Genomic DNA, 25,047 nt, shown 5'->3' on the forward strand with positions numbered 1-25,047 from the left:
TCTTTTGACCTGGACAAATTATTTGGTAGCTTGGGGGGGGGGGGGGGGGGGCTAGGGGGAGATTCTCCAGTTGATCCATTATAAAACATGAATGTATAAATATAATCAAAGGGAGTTATTTTATTTGTCACACGAAACAAGCAAGTGGTGTCTAGCAAGTGCACATACAAAAAGTTCTTATCAGCTGTCAGCACCCCCATCATAAGGAAAACCAAAAGCGGTAAAGCTGTCCAATAAATCATGTCTCTTATTTCATTATGGATCTGTTATATTTGATATGCGAGTTTGAACCACAGCCCAGCTTTTGCCTTGAAATATAAAAGCACAAAAGAAACACAGAATATTTTTTGCAGAATTAACACCTTTTTACTATGAGGAAATTAGACCGGCATGGTTGTGAGATTAACAAATGCATGTTTATAAGCCGACGGGTGCTTCACATTGCGGGGTTAAGCAAGACAAAAGCAAAAGTTCGAGTTTTTTTTATTTTATAGAAGAACGGGAGTTACTAAGTGTTGAGAGGTGCCAGGTATCGTTGAAATATGTAAACCACTGTCACAAACCTTTAACATTCAGAAAACCCTGTAATGATCGGGTTGAATCTTTGGGTATTTCGACTTAAAAAAACAGAGCATAGGATTGTAAATATATACCGGGATCTGATATATAATTTCGCCTACGATTCTGATTCCGTAAGCTGTTGAAGCGCATATTGTGATCTTTCTATTTATTTAACCAGCTTCATATTTACTGTTATTTTTTCCTAGGTGGTATCAACATATATATGCAATATTTTCTCATATCTGAGGTACACAGGTCAATATTATTTATAAAACAATAACTGAATGGCACCAATGCAAAACTCCAAATTTTCACATACTTGAATAACACTAAATTTTATTCTATCCTTCTTGCATATCATTGTTACCCAACGCTGGATTTATCTGACAAAATTATTTCTCAATTTCAAATGAAAAACCACACACACACTCAGATATGCTCCTAATTACTATATTGATAATATTGTTATCTAAATACACCGATTTATCCCATGTAATACAAACAAAATTGAGAGTCATGACAAATTTCTAATTCTTAACATATAGGCTTTAAATCAATTAAATATTTAACTTACCGTATATCTTATATACACATATATTAGGTGTAAAGATTGATCAAGTAAGTGGGTTGGACATATACAAGCTTATTGTAAAGGTTTTACATAATCTAAAATTGAGACATTGAGTACTACTAATACAGTATAATGCAATGTATAAATGTAGCAATACAAGAAATGTTATATTTCTACACACTTTGGAACACACTTCTACACACTTTCGAATATAGTAATGTAGATATGTAGCAAGACGAAAAAATGATATGTTAATTTGATGCATATTGAAACTAAATAGGGTTAAAGGTTAAAGATCAGAGTTCAAATTTCATTTCCACCACCTCACCAAACAATAGGTTAAGATATTTGGTCTTTATGGCACAAATAGCTCTCAAAACTATATCCAGGGGGATGAGGAAAGATGCCATATGGCATTGGAATATACAATGTTTTGTCACTTCTTAATAAACCTATGTTTGGAGACAGAGTTCTATCAATGTTACTAGAGTTAATCTTAAATGAGGCGAGTTTAACTGAAATATGTTTAGTAATGAATTAAACACTGAATTGAAAATCATAAAACCATTCGATAGAAGTTAATATCAAAAACTATTAGCTCACATAAAATCTGTTGCATATGTGATTGCGAATTTATCACAAAATACAAGATTAGCAAAAGAGAAGTTAATTGTTCAAAGTAAAATTATAAATTAGTTAGTTAGTGTCCATTTGCATAAAAAGTAAGAGTTTTGGCAGCAATAAGTATTTTCAAAATATAAATTTATTTGAATGAGATACAGTAATTATATATGTTTGTAATTATATACTACTCTACTTCAAAAACAAGCTTTTCATATTTATACAATAGAAGAGAAAGCCTAATAAACATTGAATAATCATATAGTTTTTTTCGGTTCCGATTCGGTACGCCAAAAAAATTGTTCCATATGCACAAAAATAACAAAGCATGACTAAGAGGCATTAACGCTTTTGCAATGGATAGAAATATTATGTCAGGTTAATCTTATCTGATTTTTCAATAGTTGATAAACAGTGGAATTATAATTAAGTAAAAAAAGATAGCGTATTTCTGGACGTTTGGAAATTTTAGCAATGAAAATTAAAAACTCTTAAACGTGAAAAAGTACTGGCTTTATTGAAAAAGTATGTTGTAAATTGAAGTGCTTTGGAATTGATTCAACTGACATGGATATTTTCAAAGGTAAAACAGGGAATAAATACCAGTGCAGTTAATAGGGAAGTATGGTGGCTCAAACCAAGTTTTGGTACAGTTATAAATGATGTGCTTGAAATAGAATATAAGATCGATATCTCAGAATAATGCATAACTTTGATTTAATAATAAAATACATTGTTTGTTTTTGAAAATGTATGTCACACAAGACAAAAATATAAAATAGAGACTTTCACGAAGTGAGCAAAACTTATAAAGTTATAACAAGGTTGAAATTCACAGAAAAATTTGTGAGTTATTTTATCTTTCAAACAAGCATGTTTTTAAAAGTATTCCTGTAGTATTGAAGCAACATTTGTCTATTACGGTAAACTTTTTACCGTATGTTATGAACATAGCAAATATAAAAGAACATGGAAAAAATATTCAGATTTGCCACCAATATCAACATTTTTGATTATTCCATCTATAACTCTTCAGCACCACCTCAAAATTTTACTAGAACTAAAATAATATATATATATTATACATATTTAAACTATGCTAATATGAATACATTCTAAAATAATATTTCTGGAGATTATGTAAATTGCATCATGTTCACTAAAAAACAGAGAATATTGATGAAATATTGAAGAACGAAGAGACTAATAGTAACTCGGGGATCTTCATTGTGTGTAAGCACAGACTGAAATAAATGGACTAAATGATAATTCGGAAATGAAGTTAAATTAAACAGTGATTCAATTAGTTTTATATTTTCTGAAATTTAATCAACAAAAATTTAAGGCCTTTTACATCAACACTCAATCAAAATTTGCTCTAAATCATAAGTATTTAAATGTTAAAAAACTGCATATAATTAATTTTAAAATGATTCCAGAAAAAACAACTTAAATTGAAATTTTATGTAAATATTCAGCTATATTGGTTACAAAGCGGCACAAACTTATATTACAGTGAGCTATGTAAGTGCAAAAAGTTCATTTGCCCAAAGAGTGAAGAATTTTTATATTTAAATTATTTCATTTTCTTAGTCGGAACTGTATTTTAGATTTTATATATATACTAGGAAATACATTTGTGTTCGAAAATTTGTTAAATCGAGCATATTAATTCATTCTCCTTATTTAACCATCTCTAGTGATATGTACCAGAGCTAGACATATACTAAATCCACTCCAAATGTTAAATAGGCCATTTCACCGGTCTATTTTATATTCCAATCATATATGTAAGTATTGGCTGAAGTTTTATATCTTAATCCAGAACTTATCATCTTGATGCTTCTACTCAAACCTTAGTTTTATACCTAACCTGAACATAACATGAATCCCTTTAAACTTTTGTAACTGTCCGATTCCTAAATATCGCAATGTCAACTTCATATGCTTACTTCAAACTTTCTGACTTATGTTTTATACCATCTTACCTATAGATCTCACTTCTTTATATGCTTACTCTATCCTTCTGACCAAGTAATATATAGGGTGTCCATAAAGTTAAAATTGCAAAGGGTATTTATCGATACCATAAATTGTTTTGGCCCTCACAGATGTATTAAATTAAAGGAAAATACTTAAACAATTAATGATTAAAAAAGAACAAACCTGGTTGAAATATATTGAGAACTGACTTCATAATAAAATTGAAATTGTAAAGGGACTTTATGGACACCCCGTATATCTATCCTACACCAGAACAGCGTGAATCTCACTTCATATGCTTACTCTAACCATTTGTCTAAAGTTTTATATCTATCCCAACCAAGAACATACCATGAATCCCACTTCATATGCTTACTTTGGATCATTTTCATAAAATCTAATATCTGACCTAACCAAAAACTTACAAAGTTTAACATCTACCCTGCCCAGAACCCACTTCACATACTCATTCTAACCATTTGCCCAAAGTATTATATCTATCCTAACTCCTAAAATATCAGAAATCCCACCTCATATGACCACTCTGACACTTCGTTCACTAAAAATCCAGACTATACTATTGATCACACTTCATATGCTTACTCTAACCATTTGCCTTCAAGTCTTATATTTATCCAGAACCAACTTAATATGCTTACTCTAACCTTTTGACTAAAGTATTGTATCTATTCTATACCGGATACCAATACCATACTACTTTTCCAAACTTTTATATCTTATTCCCATATTTACCACAAACAACTAACTTTCAAATAAATCAGGTGAGTGAATATTTAAAAAAAAATATTTCAGCATTACTATATATAACTGATACATATATATATATATGTATGGAATAGGAAAGTATAAACAAAACAAGAAAACGATTTGAAAAATTTAAATCTTAAGCTTTTCAGAAAGTAACAATAGGAAGAATATTTATTGGCTAATGTACTATTTACTATAATTCCTGCATAGGAAATTAACTTTATATTAAACAAGTGAATTTTAAAAGCAACTTTATAAATTTACCTATAATTGCATATTACAAATAATTGAAAACCTTAGTTATTTATAGAGATTGAAAATTCTTGTTCTTCGAAAAAGATTAACAGTAAGAGTGGCTTCATGTGAGCACAAGTAGGGGAAAGTCCCCCCTATTTAAAAATTTTCTAAAATGAATTATAGATTTCTCTAATATCATTCAAGCAATGGATTTTATTAAATATATATAGTAATTTAATATTCGAGCAAAATGTTCTTGTTACATAAGGGAGACTTTTTATACACCAAATTGAATAATGGCATAAAATTAATTCTTATTATCAGTGTCATAAAAAGTCTCTATACGCCAATCGAGACACGAGTTATTTGCATCTTAAGCAGTCTCTCAGAGTTGAGTTAAGTCCCGAAGGCGTTAGTTAGAAGAGTCCGAGTAATTTTATAGAAAATACTTTGAGAGTCTCTGCTGAATGTTGACTCAAGTTGAGTTACTGGAATTACTAGAGCCTCCTCAAGGCTAATTATCATAATTTAAAATTGTTTTATTTCAAGACTGCAAAAATCATGATGGAAAAGGGCAGTGTAAGAGTTATAGGTGGACAATTGAAAAAATTGCATTACCACATACAATTCTTGTAAATACAATATATACATTTGTATTCTAAAAGTTGAAATACACCGGGTTCAAGTCATTTCATTTATAAGGCTCTAATCTCATAGAGGCGAGTCAATGACTCAAGCCTTCTAATACAGCTTATCATAATTTGAAATTGTTTTATTTCTAGACTGAAAAAATCATGTATTGACACGGGCTGTGTAGATAGACAATTGAAAAAATTGCATTACTAAACGCTTGTGACGTAAAGGATGGCAAATCTGCATATTTTTACTCATGAATAAAGGCAATTGATTAGACAACATGAAAAAATCAGATTAGACAAAATAATACTCATTGAATAGCTTATTGTATTGCTTCATGATAACATAAGGACTTTTGCATCAACAAAAAAGGGCTCTGAAGGAAGGGAATAGGTATTGACAGGATCAAGGATTCAAGTAAAAGTAATTTTCATAAATTGTTTACACATTTAATATATAAAAGTGATACAATGAATATCTCTAAATATAAGGATTTAAAATAAATTTATACAAGATCAGACAGCCTCACGTGTCCAGAAAAATCAATCACCAAATCATCTTAAATCATATATAAACCATACATAAACTGGGCGCCAGTATATCTATGGCAAATATTTGATCATAGATGATCTGATAATTAATTATTCTTCAAATGATGTTAATTGAAAAAGAACCCCACAGCCAGTGAAAGGTTTATTTTTTTTGTGTTTTTATATATATTTTTTTTTTATATATTGTTAAAACTCTGCAAGAGCTCAACATTTTTATTTTTTTTTATTTTTTTGTCTTTTTTTATATTTTTATATTTTTTTTTTCATTTTTTTTTTTTTTGTGTTCTAAGGAAGGAAAAAAGTAAGTAATAATGTAACATGACCAAAAAGTCACTGGCTGAGGGGGAAAAAGCAATCTCGCTCGAGAAATAAGACAAAATGTCACAAATGACCGATACCACCACAACAGTGTATATATTGAAAATAGCCAAATATGACACAATAATCCTATAAGATGTTAGGAGCGAATTGTTTACGTCGAATTCAATCAAATTTCCTGGGCATATGAAATATATAATGAAAATATAAAGATTTGAATCATCAACGTATAAGTTTAACAAAATATTAAAAAAAATATTTTAAATTAATTCTTTGCATTACTATCAATACTTTCGAATTTTTTTTTAAACTTTGTGGGAATTTGGGAAACATATCGTTTAAGAAATATATGTATTATAAAATTATAATTGCAGTGAATTTAAAAATAATATATAGAGTGGGCCAGTAGTAGGTTAACAGTTATTAAAAATTTTTATCTACTGCTGGCGTAAGTACTTAAATTCATCTAGAGTCCCAAAATAAGCAGGAAAAAACTTTATTGAAAAAGTTCGGGGACCACTGGTATACAGCATAAATCTTATTGCATGGTATCTTTCAACTCATTTTTCGTTGATAACAATTTGTAGGATTATCAGTAAAACGTAGTTATGATTGTATCGATGCCCAGGAAATTTGTCTTCAATAAATCACTGTACACGCCGAGGGTTGTCCCATCTTGTGTAAAGATGATCTACCAACTCCATGCACAGTCTGAAAAATATAAAGAAAAATGTCATAACCAGTGTTTATCAATAATTCATGATTCATGGCAAATGGGCCCCTGCTAAAAACCTGCTTTTGCCCTTGATGCATCACAGTCAAATCAATGTAGTCATTGTGACATAACTTAGAGAGAGCTTTTGACCATAGCCCCTTGAGACCCTCGGGAACAAAGGGCCAAATCTAAAGGGCCCTCACATAAACGTTGTCCTAATATGAGGACAATCAGGCATTGACTTGACTGAAATATTCTTCAGAAGACTCAATACGATTCTAGTCATCAAATTAGGTGGAATTGAATATATATAGAACTTGATTAACTTATAAAATTTTAATTTCAGGTGAACTTATTATATTTAGTAAAATATGAGTGATACTTACGATCTTTGAAGGTTTAGTTAACGTAAGTTTTGATTGCTTTTTCAATCTTTTTTCTGCAAACGGGACAATGTCTGATTGCTTGCGTACACTCCATACAACAAATCATATGAGAACAAGGAATAAAAACCATGTCAGCCGGATTGCTGAAGCATATTTTACACATTCTCTCTTCTTCGATCTTGTCCAGTTGTTGCTATATAAAATGAAAACAAGTTTTGCGGGTTGTAATGACCCTCCCTTTTGAAGTGTAAAAAACAAAAACATTTTCCTTTATTATACCACAGCAATTTTTGTATCTTGAAACGCTTTGTAGACCCGGAGGATTTCCGAAAAAGCACGTTCTCCAGCCGGACCCGCTAGAGGTTACAGTCTAACTTGGCAATTAGGAAATTTTAGAAATCCCCTTTGATATTTCCTGGCTTCCTACCCTAACATGCATTCCTAGAGTAAAAAGGAATAACTTAAATCAGGGGTGTGCAACCTTTTTTACAGGAGGGCCATTTACAAGTAACTGGGTGAAAACCGTGGGCCGCACCTTTATTTAGGATATGCCTTCATAGTAGCTGACGCATTTCTGAATTTCTGAAGAAAACTGCTATTCAAATTTATTGTCACACAGACTTTAAACGAATTCAGCGAGAAACACGTTTTTATAACATTGTGTATTTTACAACAGGACTTGCTAGCTAGTTTTGCTGGAATTGGAAAGGATTGGAATTGCTCACATGTATCAGATCAACTAAACTAAAAACTTGTTTCGCGAGCACACCATTCATAATTGGCACTTCGGCCGCAGTTTGCACACCTCTGATTTAAATAGTAAAAACTGGTCTTACTTGAAGGGATTCTGAGTTTTCTTCTAAATTTACTGCCTGGGCGACTTCTTTCACTGTAAAAAAACAAAAATGGTTAGAAACAAAAATTCAAAATAAAACAAACTGATATCGTGGTCAACTATAATAAATTATTCCAACTATTCCGAAACCTGACATAAACTGGTACCTAGATGAGTGGTCGTGGCTTCCCCTATTATTAAGCTGTCTTATCAGTTTTCCCCCAACCCTAGAATAAATATAAAATCCTATCTTCTATAAAATAACAACAACATACCTTGAGTCACAGCTGGACCGGCCTCAATGCTTCCATACATGTCTTCATCCATTGGTTCATCATTGTCATCAATCAATGAAACTTGATATTTTCCTGATCCTGGCGAAGGTCCCAATGATGACATTGGAGTTGACATTGAGCTGTAGACTGAAATAGTGAAATATCTTTATTGTACAGGCGCATTAGACTTGATTGCGCCACAAAAAATAACTTTAAGAGATAGTATGGCGCTCCCGTAGTAGCCTATATGAACCAAGATGGCAGACACCGGAACATAGTATGTGTACCAGGTTAGGGTTAGGCCATAAGTTTATTCCAATTTTCTTTATTTTAGTTCTATTAGGAGTTCGGGGACTAGCCAAGTGACTACCGTAGTATTTGTATCTAAAATAATGGTCTAACCTAACCTGGTACACACACTACGTTCAGGTGTCCGCCATCTTGGTCCACATACTACAGAAGTACCGATAGTAGATAGCATTTGCGAAGACTACATTGATATAAAATACATTTGACTGAGATCTTTTTTAACCTCTGACAGTACTGCATTTATTCTTTTGATTTTGTTTGCGACTTTTTTATCAATAAACTCGGCAAATAAAATACCTGATAGTAAATCATCAAAAATGAAACTATTTTTTGTTATTAAATAGCAGGGGGCACAGAGTGCTGAAAATCTTTGCAAAGTGGCCACAAATCAAACAAGTTGGAGGAACGAGGCTATTGATAGTAAATTGAAGTCTGTTAATACCTGAACTATAAGATGGAAAAGCCATCGAAGTTGCTCCACCAACGTTCATCATTGCAGGTATCTGGGCAGCAGCTTGCATCTGGCTCTCCTCTTCTTTGATTTCTGCTTCTTTCTTCATGACATCATCAAGTAAGCTGGACATAGAATCATAAATATCCTCAGGATTTGCAATGTTTCCACTCTCGATTTTATCTTCAAGGAGAGCTGCAACCTGGAATTTCAAGTAACATTCTGAATTTTCTTGTTTCTTTTTGCTCTGAACAAAACTTTAGACCAGAGTTTTTTTTAACCAGGGCCTCGACCCCCTAAACATCCAATGAGAGGGTCTTTGGAGGCCACTAAATGCCAAATACGATAACTACATCTAATTGAAAGTGAATTTACTGTGATGTATTTTTCTTTGGCTTTCGTTTGTTTCCTACTCTAAGACGAGGCAAAAATATTACTGGTGGAAATGGTACTGGTAAAAACAAAACGAGGTGTTTTATAGAAAAGCGAGGGCCACAAGTCCTTGAAAGGGAGCCACACGGCATGAAATTATAAGAACCACTGCTCTAAACACACACCCAATGACATGTGGAAGATAAGCTGTATGAAAATACTTTGTGAGATGGTGAGCTTGACCAGACCACCATGCATTCAAGGATACCACATCAATTTCTACTGCTAAAGAATAAATACAAAATCTGATACTTACGATTTTCTCATCGAAACCCATTAGTATGATACTCTTTACAAGATCTGATTTTTCCATGATGTTTTTTACTCTTTCTTTACGTTTTCGCATCTCAGCCTGAAGATAAAACATAGTAATTAACATAAAATGTAGTTCCAGTGCACTAAACAAGCTAACCATTTAACTAGGATATGTGCACTCCACATGTCATAGGAATTCATTGTGTGGAGGCAGTAAAGCAAAGTATTCTAACAGTAAACGCCGGGTTACGTATAATACGCTATTATCCATTTTTTGCGTGTTTCAGTGGATTTTCACCACTTTCGAGTAAGTGGTTTCAATTTGAGAAATTCTGATGAAAAGGGTAAATAAGTTTTACAAATATTCTCATGCATTATATATATGTTCCATAGAAATCAATCCCAGATTATATACATCCCTCGAAATCTATCCCTCTCATCTATCCCTCGAAAGTGCTGCGAAATCTCATGGAGACGTAATGGGCAGTTTAGTGGTTACTCATGAATGTACTCAGTGGCGAGAATCATTTCTTCTTGAGTGAGCACTTGGGACCTCACTCTAGTAAAGTACAAAAAAAAGGAAAAAATGAATAAATTTTCAAGAATTTTTTTCGTCATCTCTGTACCTGTGGATCAATGATCTCTGGTGTCGGTTCAGGTTGTTGGGCTCTCGGACCACTAGGTGGAATATCAACATTTCGACTTGCTTCTCCGGACCCAGCGGCGTTGCCAGGGTCAACGGTAGCTCCATCTTGTTTTGCGATGATCGGACGTGCAAGGTGAGGGTTCATTGTTAAATGCCGATAAACAAAATGTTGTCCTTTCACTTGCAATAAAAACTGACAGGTTGGAAACCATTTTGCATGTTCGATCCATGGCATGTCGTCGTATTCCCAATTCTGGAGACCACCGTTACAATACCAACATTTAACGCGGTCTCGTTCTCCTGAAAAATATGTTTCAAATTTGTAGGATCCCAAAAAATGTTCAGTTATATAAAGTAAGAACATAAATGCATCAGAAGCCTCATGGTTACCCTCACACAAGATTGGAATCAGTCTTATTGAAAGTGATACATTGAAGGTATAACGACAAATTACCTAGAAAAAAGAATCCAGCTTGTGATATTTCTGCAGGAGTTGCAGCTGTTCTTCCCACAGGCCATCGACGATCAAAAGTATCTTGTCTTGCAACCTCATTTCTCATATGTGGATTGGATGGAAATCTGCATGGATAATCTCTCGCACGATCTGCAGGTGGGTCGGGAAACTCATTTACTTTGTAATTACGTTGTTCGGTTCCGAGAACCATTTTACAATTGGGAAAATGAGATCGATGTTCTGCCTGTAAAACACATATTTTTCAAAAAAATCTTTCAAATCGTTAAAATGGATCATGTGAAGTGCTGGCTGGTTGATGCATGCTACTACTGTGCATTATGGGACTCTCGCAATTGCACATTCCATCAACTTGACTTGTATTGTATAATGTATACCAAGGGTGTGCAACCTTCAATACATGAGGGCCAGATACAAATAACTGGGTGAAACCGTGCTTCGCCAAAGCTAGCTGTTAGGGCATTGTAACGTCATGGGCATGGATAAAACAAAAGTAGATACAATTGGACTCGGATACAGGCTTGGTGGCTCGCACGTACAAGATTAAACTGAATTGAAAACATGTTACGCGGGCTGCACAAATTTTCTTTGTGGGCCGCGTTTGGCCTGCGGGAACCAATCATATTTACAACTCAATTTTGAATTTGTAACAGGAGGTTAAAAACAGACAAAGATGATGTATTGCTTCGAGATTATAAATCACTTAAACTGCACTCACCATTGCGTCATCCTCAAGTGTCCAATTTCTCAAAACTCCTCCGCATGAGAAGCATTGAGTTCTGTCCATGTCACCAAGATAGAAGAATCCTGTTCTTGCTAGAGCAGCCGGTGACACACTCGGGCGACCAACGGGCCATCGTGCAAATGATGCAAGCCTGAAAACAAAGTTTCTTTACTAAAAAAAAGCTGATATATAGTGGAATACTTGGTTAAAATTATGAAAGAACATAGGAAGACTATGCAGGACAGCAAATTCTGATCTGAAAATTTTAAAAATAGTACATCATGCATGTCTGGTGCTGTTTTGGGGTGCTTTCCTATATGTATATATTTTTTAATTTGTCATTGCTATTGTATTGTAACCTAATGTCTAATGAACCCATAACATAAGCAAACAGAACAAAAGCCTCGATGACCTTCATCATCCTTGTCGACTGAATCCCTACACATAATAATTCCATGAAATAATATCATATTATGGCAATTTTTGTTTTCATTACGTTAATGTTGTTCGTGAATAATTAATCTCTCTCTCCCTCACCTGTCAAGTTCTCTGTTCAAATGTAAATTAGTTAAAAATCTTCTGTGATCAGACGAAATCACATTTGCCATTCTCCATCTTCTTGGTTGGGATGAATTACCGCCATTTCCAATATTTTGAGGTCCTGGACCGGTTTGTATTCTTATTGTATTATTAGGGCCAATTTCAAATGTACCTCCTGAAAATAAGATTTTTATCATATGTACTTTGAAAATCTAAAATATAAAATTTGCATTTCCTTGAAGATTCAAAAATTTGTGGGCCAAGTGGGTGAAACGCTGGAATTGGGAGAATAATTAGGTGCTGTGGACAGAGGCACTTTGAGTAGCAATTGAGTAGAAAGCTATTACAGGTAAAAAGGACAGAACCATTATGGTTCACGCTATACCCAAGTCCATACATCTGAAATGAATACCTGGCTAAATAGTATATACCCTACATGCATTGGTAACCGGACGAGTGGCCATGGTGCACTATATGAATGAGCAGTGTTATCAGTTTTCCTCTCCCCCAGGATAAATATAAAATCCTATACTACCAAATCCTAACCCAATTTTCTACAGAGCTGCCTGTGAGAGTATTTTATAGTTTTATGAGTATATTTATATAACACAGTTTCACAGTATTGATCTTCTTTTGCGAAAGAATGCATGATATACACTTTCTATAAATAGCACTTTTGCAAAACTGTCTCAACTGTCCAACTAGGAAGCATATCAAATAAATGAGATACTGTATTGATTGAGAAACTCCCATAAGAGATTTATTGCTCTAGGCTTTAATATCCCCTTTAATGAGACTTAACTCATGGTTTGCTAATAGGGGAAACAAAGTTGGCTTTGAGTCTGGCGTGTTAGAAACACACTTGCCATCATGCATTTGAAACAAATATCTGGCTAGCTAATCCCATTCCTGACATGGACTGGTTACTGGACAAGAGGTCGTGGTCCGCATATTATTAAATAATTTTATCATCTTTTGTCTCCCAGGGAAAAATGTGAAAAGTCCTGTCGTACCTGTTTGTCGTACTCTCTCTGGCAAATCAGCAGGATAGTGGACAGTTCTTAGAACATTTCCTGTGCTTTGATCTATTTGTTGCAAAACTTCTTCCTAAAATTTTATGAAAGTTTAATCATTTTATCATATTTGAATAAAAAATACGAACATGAAACTGTATAAGGGACATCATGTAAGCATATTGATTAACATAACTGGCTGTGGAGTTGGGAAAATATACATTTGCCTTTGATTTGAATTCTGATTCTGAAATACTTCCTGTTTATGAGATGTGAAACTCAGAACCTAATAAAACATTTCATATTCTATCAAACTTGTACATTTGTGAGGGAAAACAGAATCATAGAAACCATAATAAAATGATATTTTTGATCAAAATAAAAAGTCACGGTTGATGTTATTAAAAAAAATATTACCGTACCGGGTAGGTGATTTTAAAAAAGAGGAACAATATGAGGTTTGCAAAAAACAGATTTATCTGATCGAAAACATAAACCACTCTGAAACCAAATAATAGTTCCCTATTCCATTGTTGTACAATAGCAACAATATGAGAATAATAGAAAGAATTCACCTTTTAATTATGTAGAAAGCCAGGGTTTAAATAGAAAATATTTTGAGTACAAAATATACTACAAAAAACTAGAAACTAAATTGCACCATAAATCTGGAAAAGGGGAACTAATTAGCATAATAGAGAACCTTAGAACCAAGAATAGGCGGTATCTCTGCAGGGTATTCTATTTAAAGAAATGCTTTTAATTGCTTACAATGATTGATAGTTCATTTCAAATTATAAGCTCCCACTAAGCGGGGGAAATTCTTTTCAATTGCACCATCTTGTTTTGTTTGTTTCGTTCATATGATATTGGTTGCTATTTATACAATACACTTGTGTGTTTTTGGCCATAATGAATACCTCCTCTGAGAAATGGGAGCTCCAGAAGTATGTGTACCAATATGGAGGTAACTAATTTTATTCACCTGCTTCACATTAAGTTGTGTAAAGAGACAGAAAACTATGGGCAGGGGTATATTCACTCGGCTAACACAGGCAGTCCCGAACTCGTAATACAACTAAAGTAAGGAAAATCGGAAGGAAATTATGTCATAACTCTGAACCTGGTACAAATACTACATAACTGTGCATACATAATGTGGAATGTAACCAAACGCTTTTCAATGGTTTTGGAAATGAAACCTAATGAACACCTGGGAACGCTCAATGGAATTTATTTAGGTTGATTGGAATGCCACAAAATGTACCAGTGTGTAAATATAATAAAATAAAAATGTCAAATTTCAAATAAAAACCTTAAATAGGATTAGGTAACATAAAAACTTACAGTTTCAAAATAGTAATTCATGATTTTGAATCGTAATTTCCAAGTTTTTTATAATTGAAATCGAAAAACAAAATGCTTTTACACTTATACATTGAAACTTTTTCTATTAATTTTTTTTGATGTTCTAACAAAAAAATGCTAACTGCCTACTGTTTAAAATTCTCTTAACACTAAGAAAATAATATTCATGCTTTATATATTTAAGTGAAAATTAAAAAAAAAGGTTCAATAGCATATATTAATTGTGGGAATTTCCCTAAAAATACACTATAACGCAACCAGCCTTTTCATTAAATTGAATGATGGAAAGTAAAAATGGAATAATGTAAATAGAGAAATTGGTTTCAGTTAGATTGATTGCCTGGAAAACCAGCCTTTTAAAAAACGTCTTCTCAATAAGGTACTACTGTAATTAAACGGTAAAACTACTAAACATAAAATAGGTTTTTGAGATAGAAAACTGACGTTCCCTATTTTTTTTATATTTCTATAATTTTAAAATGTCTAACTAATATTGTAATGCTAGAAGGGTTGTTTATACTGTAGGTAAATGGAATTCATCTTTAATTAAAAGCATGTTTGTAAAACTAAGTCCAATGAAAAAATTCCTGTTTTGCAATGTTACATCACTTTCTATTTTATTGCTAAATGAATACCACCACAGAATAATATACTTTGTTCCTTATAAACCAAACAATAGTTTAAATGGGATTTTTCACCAGGGGGTTACCTATTAGAACATATAAGTAAATGCGCAACAAAAATTTGTCGCCATTTGATATATATAATATATTCCCGATTTATCTTAACCAGGTTTGTTTCACTTTGATTAAGTTTTTTAATTCGATTAATGATATATCCATAGCAGCTATCTTTGCAATTTTAATTTTTTTCCGAACACAGTGTATATTTTCAGTTTTGACACATACCTGTTGTCTGGATGAGCTTGCTTGTGCATTGCTCCGATTGAATAAACTTTTTATTGGGATGTTGCCGCTGTCATGTCCTCTTATAAACAGACAATCATTTCTGAAATTTTGTAAGAATAAGAAATAAACGAAACTTTACGTACAATCAATTTATAGAACGTGGATGTTCCCTAATCCCCATATTATACACTTCATTATATATTTCCCTAATAATAACCAATCAATAATATAATGACCAAAATAAAAATAAAAAGTTAGATATAATTATTGGGGCAACACATTGATGTCCCCTAAGCTTCAACTTCCTTGTTTATTTCCATAGGAGTGACCAATCAGGAATAAGTTATCCACAATATAATAATTGCAATTAGCTAATCACTCAGATACCTTTTTCTCTCAGAAAGATTTCTCATTTTGAGCAAACTAGTGGTCATATTGACCCCCCTTCGAGAGTTCAGCAAATATTCAAGTCAAATTAATCAATCAATTAATTAATCAATGATGCAAATGGCAAACTTATTCCTAAGGCTTAGCACAACTTGCCAACTATATAATAACATCTAAATTCAAGTTAAACTTACTTATGCCATCTTATATCCGAAGGACTGTCTATATCATTCCATCGTTCTACAGTTCGTGCGCAGGAGAAGCATTTTACACGATCGAAAAATCCGGTGAAATAAAATCCTGCTTTTGCCAGAGATTTTCTGGTTGTTGGAGAAGAAATTGGATACTGCTCATATGTTGATAAACGATATTGTTCAAGTCTGCTGTCACCTAAATATTAATTTTGTAAGACTGGTTTATCCTTGAGAAGAATCAGAAAATAGTATGGGCTTCTGCTGTACCATTGCGGCAATTTACAACACGATACAATGAAACGTTAATGCACGGTGGACATGCCGCCTAATAGTGTCCCGCTTTATTTTACTATTGGATCTCCGCTCTATAGGAGACCCTTATTATCAGTCGTTCTGTCTGTCTGTCTGTGTATCTGTCTATCTGTCTGTCTGTCTGTCTGTCTGTTTAGATGTAGCGTCTTAATGGCTGGACCAATCTGGATGAAATTTTTCACATGGGTTATCCTGTCACCCTGGTAATGTGCGTTTTATAGAAAGTCCATATAAATGTTTCGTTTCCATGGTAACAACGAAAAACGCTCCGATCGTTATGAAATTTCTATTTTTTTCACAGTTTATCGCCGTTTTCTCGCCAACCAAGTCGAAAATTAAAATTCCAAGAGCGCTTCCTTCCGCATGGCAAAGTACTCTTTCCAATAAGTCGTCTTTGGTCTCGATACTTCATAAACTGGAGAAGCCTTAGGGATTTCAGTGAACATAATTTCCCCATTTAGTCACAGTATATCAGTCACGTGAGTATGTCAACGGAACGCGCAGCGTCTGAAATGAACTCAACGGAACTGGTGAGCCGGTGCAGGTGTTCTTGATATATACGGAATTATTATTTGCTTGAGATTTGATGTACTTCTCTCTGTTAGTGGGTGGTTCACCTAAACGCTGGCTACAGTTTCTTTAACTATTTAAGTCTATAAATTAGGATTGCTATATCCGAATCAAACTGGTAAGCAGACATCGTTGTCCTGTCGTTTGTAACTGCTTTCCATTCTTTCAATCAAAGCTGCAATACGAGCTGCAGACGCTGATACTTGTTGTGTTGATAAAATAGCGTACTGGCTGTCGTACCCTTTTTTACGAAGGTGATCGGCAAGTGCTTCTACGGAATCTTTTATGAATTCTGCATCACGTTTACAATCTTTGAAATACGCCGTCATTGCCCCGCAACAAATAATCGTCGGCTAGTGCAAAACCTACTCGCCTCTCGCCTATTTCTTGCGAGGAAATTTTCATGAATTCACTTCCAAGCGCACAAATTCATTAAAGAGATTTAAATCTGAACGAAGTTAGGCCGACCACTAAAGTGCTACAGAGACTAAAATGAATTGGATCCTCGCGATATACTGTATGCCGCGGGCCTGGGTGTCAGCGGAGATCCTGGACGCCTACCGGCTTGTATATTTTATATTCACTGAGTGAGTCTTGTAAATAACTTTTGTGCAATTTTGTTCAACATGCAAAATTTCTGGAATTGTCCCGTAGTGTCACTTGGAATAGCCCGTTTGTTCTAGATGTACGGATTTTCGGAATATGTCATAATTTAACCCAAATTCCCATACCTGGTGGAATATAGATGCTTTGTTGTCCTGGAGGATCTCTTATATCATCAGATACAGCACCATCACTCTCAATATCACCAAAACAGTTCTGTAAACTCACATAAGAAAGACGACCACAACTTGAACTGGGAGAGTGATAGCTGTAAATTAAAAGCGCAGAAATTCAAAATACAGACAGAGACAATTTTTCCAAGTAAACACAGTATTAAAAATACCAAAATTGGTTGCCAACATTACTTTTAACTATTAGTAGGCCTACTTGTGTTTCAGACTGAAACTTTCAGTACGTATGCTGCTGCAAAAATCAGTAATTAAAATGATCACACAATAATAATCCAATACTTGTGTCAATAACAAAAATTTTGTCAAATGACAATGACCCAAAAATTCATTAGCTTCTTCTCTTAAATAACAAAATATTACATGTTGAAATAACGAAATCAAGACTTGATCTTACTTTCCCAGTTCATGATGTGGCATCAAAGTTTTACTTAAAAATAAAAATAAGAAAAGCAGCCTGGAAGACTCTCGAAAACTTGATAATACAGAGAATTTTAATAAATGTGAGACGCCATGCTCGCTCATTTATTTCTATTGAAACTGTCTGAAAAACAATTTGGGGCAAAGAATCCTGTATATTAGAGGAGAGAAAAGAGGACAACGGATAATTTATGGACTTTGGACCATGGACTTTATTAGTTTATCAGTCTAAGATTGGTTAGTCAGTTATTAAAATAAGTTATGTGAGTAGAAGTATGACAATTTTTTTTGAAAAATTAAGCCTGAAAAAGCATTGATACAAAATTCGCCAAATTCCAGACAAACTTTGAACTTCTTGAAAAATTTATGTAGTATTGTAAAGTTAACAAATACATAAAACTGGTTTTCATTCAAACTGACTTAAACTTCACTGAATACAAGACTAACGAAACGCCATCATTTTCTTACTAACAATATAAGCTTATCGTTTCATAGAGCAACTAGATTTCCTAAAGAGAGAAGTGTATAGTATAACAATAGCCGAGGAAGTTCCAACTAAATGGGCATTGTGCAATCTGAGTTCCCAATTTATATCAATTCCACTTCGACAAACTTTGGGGATATTATCAGTACTTTTAGACTAGGGTAAATGATTCGAGTTGCACATGAGCAATATGAAATTACAACACCTCATTTTCTTTGTGTTACGACATAATCAGATGTTGTTTCAAGTATTTATTCTATAAACTTCTATAAGTACTGGACAAGTGTTCTAACAATTTTCAAACTACTAGCATGTTGGTTTTATCTAGGGCTTACCAAATTTAAAAAACAATCTATATTTTTTTCTAAATATTTCCTTTGACTTTAATTTTTAATTGAAAAGACAATTTATTGCAAACACTACACACCAAAATGGCTTTTTCTAGCAAAATGACATATTTAGAAATGATCTGCCATCATAGAAAATGCAAGGTCTATTTACTTAGATTTCCTGATAGCTTTTTAAGAACACTTATTTCTTTAATCAATTTTAAAAATCTTTGTTCTTGGGTTTGGCTACCAATGATTTTTAAATAAAATCCCAACCGAAATATAACTACTTTGAAACTTGTCATCTAAATGAAATAACTAACTGGCACTCATATAACCCCAGGTCATGTGAGTCTCAATAACTAAGCTAAGTCTCACTCATTTTCATCTCATTTAGTTCAGAGGTATGCAACCTGCATGCACGCAGGCCAAATACCACCACTCTAAAAAAATGTGGCACAAAATTGTTGTCCCTGCAAATATTAGAAATAAATATGCAATCGTGTTTCACCTAGTTATTTCGGATCTCCAGAAGTATGTGCACCAAGATGGCACACAACCTGATAACCCTAACCAGGTACACATACTATGTTCAGGTTGTGCGCCATCTTCATGCACATGCTTCAGGAGCACAGTTATTCGTATCTGGCCCTCCAGTAATAAAAGTTGCACACCAGTGGTTTTGCCGACTCAAGCAAATTATGGTCTTTTTATAAATGGTAACTCTGCCACAACATTTTACAATTAAGTAAACTATCTTATTTACATTTTCTCTCAAGATCCAGGATTAATACAAAACCATGTTCCATGAAAATACAAACAACGTCAATATGAAAAAATTATTTAAATTTGTCACATACACTGTTTTTGCACCTTTTTTCAAGGTTTCTGGTGGTTTTTACTCATTTTGCAAAGTTTTCATCTTATTCTATGTTTCTCTTGAGGATCTAGGATAAATACAGAACCATGTTCGAAGATTAGTATTTTAGCATTGAAATTTGAATTAAATCTTTTTACTACTTTATAAATAAAAAAATTTGCCACATACACCACAAACGATATTATTCATTTAAAATTCTTCTCTGAGCAATAATATAAATCCTCAGCTTCAAGTATGTTGTATTGTACAGGGGTCCCCAGCAAATTGTTGTTGAGGGTCGCGATTGATGGTTAAACAAACGTAGGCTTACGTTATCCAAGGATACGTGCCTGTTATTTGCTTGTTGTCCCAAAGTTGATGTTGAATTCAGTACAGAATGAGTATAACCTCCAGGATTCTTGCATTTCCGAAGGGGCCGAGGCCCTGAGGAAAAAGAAAGCCTATTGTGAAATGTCTATCAAACTTCTTCAAGGCTTTATTGATGTTAAAGTTTTTTATGCTTCTTTAAAGTATCACTCAACAGTCACTAAGGTTCAAGAACTCTAAGTTTGCAACCTTCGTTTGACAGAAGGCCACTGACGAATACCAAAACTGGAAAGTGAACGATTTCCGGCTCAGTATATTTTACCCAGTTCATTTCAACATGGGTGAGGTTGTGGCCCGGTGGCGCACTGAGCAGAGAATTGAGGCAACATTTTTAATCTGTGCTTCTAAAATATTACTGAAATTCTGAAATAAAATATCTTTTATTACGGTACCTAATTAATCAATCAGCAAGTATTGAAATTCATAATTTCATTTCCCAGTGCCCGGGAAATCAATGAAGCAAGTAAATGGCAGAATAGTCATCATCTATTCATCATTAGATAATTCTGACCAAACATGTTTCATTGTTAGTTAGGGAAAGAGAATATGTATGTCACAAAAATATATTGAACATTTCAAACCTGTGTAAATAACTATCTATAAGTTAAATTAAAGCTAAAAATTTTAGAAAAAAATATACATGACATTAATTCATTAGTTATAATCACCTATTTTATGTGAGACGACAGCCTCCATAATCAGACACTTTCTTGTTTGATAAGTTGTTGTGCAGTTGCAAAATGTAGATATATAGCTTTGCAATAGTTAGCTTCCTTGTATTATAAATCGTTACAACTGATAGAATATTGTATACTTTATTTTTTTAGAAATGCTGAAGATAGATAAGAAAGGATGCTTATAACTACTGCTTATCACACTCATTCCAGAGATTAGGATCCTCTTTTATATAACATTTTTTTGGCGCTACCGTAGTATGTGAACCAAGATGGCAGACACTGGAACATAGTATGTGTACCAGGTTAGGATTGGGCCATCATTTTTCCAATTTTCCTTACTTTAGTTCTATTACAAGTTGAGGACTAGCCAAGTGACTCCCATATTGAAATTATGGCCTAACATGGTACACATACTACAATCCGGTGTCTGCCATCTTGGTTCACATACTACATGACATGAGTCATACTGAACATCTTCCAAACTTCAACTAGGCTTTAAACAGGCCGCAAGCAATTAATTGTATTAAATTTTGATCAAGAAACTCACAATTTTGCCTTACGTTTGACACAAAGAAACCTCTTCAACCAAAACCTTGCTGTTCTAATATTGAATAAACCATTTATACATTGTTTTTGAATTGGCTTACTACTTAATTTGTGTTATCAGACATCCCAAAAACAAAATTTTTAGTTGTAATTTTAATAACAATTTGATGCCAGTCTACAGATAGACTTTATTTATATCCTCATAATCAAAATCAATTTCTTGACTAAATATAATTTGCACAAATATAACTGCAGTAAACAAGGTTCTGAACTAGTTTTACTATTTTGTATACAATTTTATGCAAATCCACTTTTGCTAACTGTAACAATACTAAAGATAACATTTCTGCGCATTCATAAGCATCAACTTTTGTTTTTGCAACAAATTAATGGTAATATTGTAATAAACCTTTGATAACTGTAACAACCCTTAACACATACCATTTCCTTGCAACATAAGCATTCAAGTTTTTTGCAGCAGATTACCTTACACTGATTTTAAACAGACAATATACAATTTTATGCAAATCCACGTTTGCTAACTGTAACAATACAAAATATACCATTTTTGTTCATTCATAAGCTTTTATTTAGTTTTTGCAAAAAAAACCTAAAACTGATTTCTAACAGTAAATTAATGGTAATACTGAATTATCTCTTGCTACTGTAACCATACTTAATAAGACACCATTTCTGTTCATTCATGAGCATTTAATTTTTTTTTGCAAAAAAAATCCCGAACACTGATTTCTAACATTAAATACTATCCAAACCTGTTATTTTATTTAAAAGGATACTATCTTACATTATCACACATAATAGGTTAAGCTGCTCTCAGCTTGGCATAAAATTCAAATAATAATTGGACCATACAACACAATATTTATCAGATTCTAAAATATGTAGAACGTGATAAACAACACGTTAAAAAAACAAAGAACAGTCGTGTGTGATCTCGCACATTCACCACCGACGTCAATAATAAAAGAGGAACTATAGGTATTAAATGACGCACACGACCTACCGTCTGCTCGTCAACAAGTTAAAAAAGTCAAAATCAGAGCAAATATATACCTCAACTACCTCAAGCATTAGTTTTACATTTTTTGAAGTGTAATTTGATATTCTACTTCTACTTTATTTCAATTTAAATTTTTTCTTGACAAATAAGCTGATTTCAAATTTACTATTTTAAATAATTCCATATTATAATTATGGTCATGGAGTGCAGTATTGAGCAATAAATATCGAGCTAAGTGCAATAATATTTACCAGAAACTAGAATTATTTGGCAAAATGTATCAGGGAGAAACCCATGGTCTCACCCATGAAATGATAAACTAAAACTTTTTTTCAGAATCCAATACTTTGAAAACAATTTATTGCGCAATTATGCAAGTTATTGCACAATTTTGTGATTACTTGAGGAAATAAAAATAAAATTTTATTAGCTTCCTAAATATCTCCTTTTGAAAGGAATGTACAAAACAAAATTAGTTACAAGGCACACCAAAAATATTATTTAATATGGCTGTGATAAAGATTTATTAAAAAAGAGGATCAGGTAAACAAGTAGTACATGACAACATGGTTTAGGGCTAACTTGGTTTTGCCCCCAATTAATTCTACAATTCTATTCTAGGTTGGGTTAGTATTACTTCGGTTACCAAACTTTTTTTAATAAATGTCATGACGCATTGGAAAGACAATTTACCTTTATCAACATTAAATCACAACAAAGAAGAGTTTCATAATTCATGCACATATAATAAAAGCTGTACATGAGCTTGTTGTTGTGAACATACACAAAAACACCGTGACTTAATGTCAGATATCTATCATCAGGTTCATTCATCTGAAAAGAAATAACTGTCTAACTAATCTCATACCCGACATGGACTGGTAACCGTAGTACCGTACGAAAGGCCGTGGTTTGCCATATGATTAAGCCGTGTTAATGTCTTTCATCTCTCCTGGGATAAATATATAAATCCTATCCTATTGTATCTAAAAATCATACTTTTCTCTATACATATTTCAACAATTTTATCATTCAATGACAAGTTCTAAATATGAGTACATAAGTAATAAATTTTTAGAAAACGAACTGATATTTTTCAACTCGACTGTTTTGAGTTGAGTCATTACATAGCATTTTTATTGTTCAAGTATCTTGATGACTCACTTATTCAAATTTAACAAAAACAGATTTGATAGAAAAATATCATGAATATCATAATATAATATAATATCATAATATATCATGAATATCCAATAACGGGGGAGTAACCTGTTTTTATTTGAGACATAGTTCGTATCATTCTAGTTGTCTCGTCAATACTTATTAAACCTAGCAAACACGTCAAAGTGCAGACAAAACAAATAAACACTTGAAATATTGTTTAAGAGTGGAAATGCTGTGGTGAATATTCTCCTTGATTAACGTCACAACTCACAAACCATACCACGTATAGTTCTGCATCCGCAATACACAAGTTCAAATATATTTTGTTAAAAATATGGCGCAATAGTTCTCATACAGTAAATTCCACTTGATGGTGCTTGTGAGTCATTCAAAATCTTGATTTGAAGTAATCGAATCAGACAAAGAACAATGCAAGAACAATACTATATAAGAGATAGCTTTACATAATGCCCCTTTTTCTGCTGTTAGTAAAACTTCCCGAACTTTTGAATGATATTTTGATGTCACAATAGCATGTCATCATATTTATATAAATACAGAGAAAAGAAATGGGGTCTCTAGGCAACAAAAAAACTTGAAATTTGATTTATTGAAAATAACTTTTATTGAAAATAAATCAAATAGCAGATCTAAGAAGAGAAAGACCAATTAAATGAAAAGAATAGGAAAAGACAAAAGAATAACAAACAATACGGCTTCCATACTGTAGCTGAAATTACCAAAGAGGGGATCATTTGTTACTGAATACTGTTTTGGGAAGGTACGGTAACATTACCACAGAACGGGTCCCACTCTCCATGGATTTGTTATTGTTTTCAGAAATAAAGTAAATTTAATAAACAGTTCATTTAGAATATGATAGGCAGCCTAGTAAATGACAGATCTAGAGTTTAGCAAAATGGAGGATTCTCAACAGTAGTGGTTCCAAAAGTTGATTGGCCGGGGGCCAAAGTTAGAAACGCGGGAATATTTAATACTATATTGGAAGGGTGAAAACAGCACAGACCAAAATAAGGGCATAAGAAGAGTCTCGATTCTGATAAGTTTATTTTCAGAAATAGGGACATTTATTATCAGATTATTATAGACAGGCAATTTAGCAGTTGACAGGGACCTAGTATTTGATAGTTATATAGTTTGGGAAAAAAGGATTTCTATGGGATGATTAATACCACTCATACCAGAGGTGGGCAAGGTTTTTGAATCAGGGGCCAAAAATTTTGCCCATCAGGACTGGCAGGCCATGTAAGTATGATGTAAAGTTACATTTTATGAACAATATTTACAGTGTTACAAAAGCAAAAAGGAAA

The 25,047-nt window shown here is 33.1% G+C and overlaps 1 protein-coding gene across 1 annotated transcript in view; it reads right to left on the reverse strand.

The window, feature by feature from the left end:
- Positions 1–995: 995 nt before the first annotated feature.
- Positions 996–25,047, reverse strand: part of LOC120334399 (uncharacterized) — a 32,106-nt gene continuing 8,054 nt past the window's right edge. The window contains exons 4-17 of the mRNA XM_078120601.1: positions 17,770–17,909; positions 16,157–16,352; positions 15,576–15,675; positions 13,300–13,393; positions 12,284–12,461; positions 11,741–11,897; positions 11,005–11,248; positions 10,531–10,850; positions 9,906–10,001; positions 9,209–9,419; positions 8,458–8,604; positions 8,184–8,236; positions 7,348–7,540; positions 996–6,957 (exon numbers count right to left, since the gene is read on the reverse strand). Coding sequence (XP_077976727.1) covers positions 7,361–7,540; positions 8,184–8,236; positions 8,458–8,604; positions 9,209–9,419; positions 9,906–10,001; positions 10,531–10,850; positions 11,005–11,248; positions 11,741–11,897; positions 12,284–12,461; positions 13,300–13,393; positions 15,576–15,675; positions 16,157–16,352; positions 17,770–17,909 — 2,116 coding nt within the window. The 3' untranslated portion in view covers positions 996–6,957; positions 7,348–7,360. The remainder of the gene's footprint in view (positions 6,958–7,347; positions 7,541–8,183; positions 8,237–8,457; positions 8,605–9,208; positions 9,420–9,905; positions 10,002–10,530; positions 10,851–11,004; positions 11,249–11,740; positions 11,898–12,283; positions 12,462–13,299; positions 13,394–15,575; positions 15,676–16,156; positions 16,353–17,769; positions 17,910–25,047) is intronic.

Source organism: Styela clava, chromosome 15 (genome assembly GCF_964204865.1).
Source record: "Styela clava chromosome 15, kaStyClav1.hap1.2, whole genome shotgun sequence".
NCBI classification, from domain to species: domain Eukaryota; kingdom Metazoa; phylum Chordata; class Ascidiacea; order Stolidobranchia; family Styelidae; genus Styela; species Styela clava.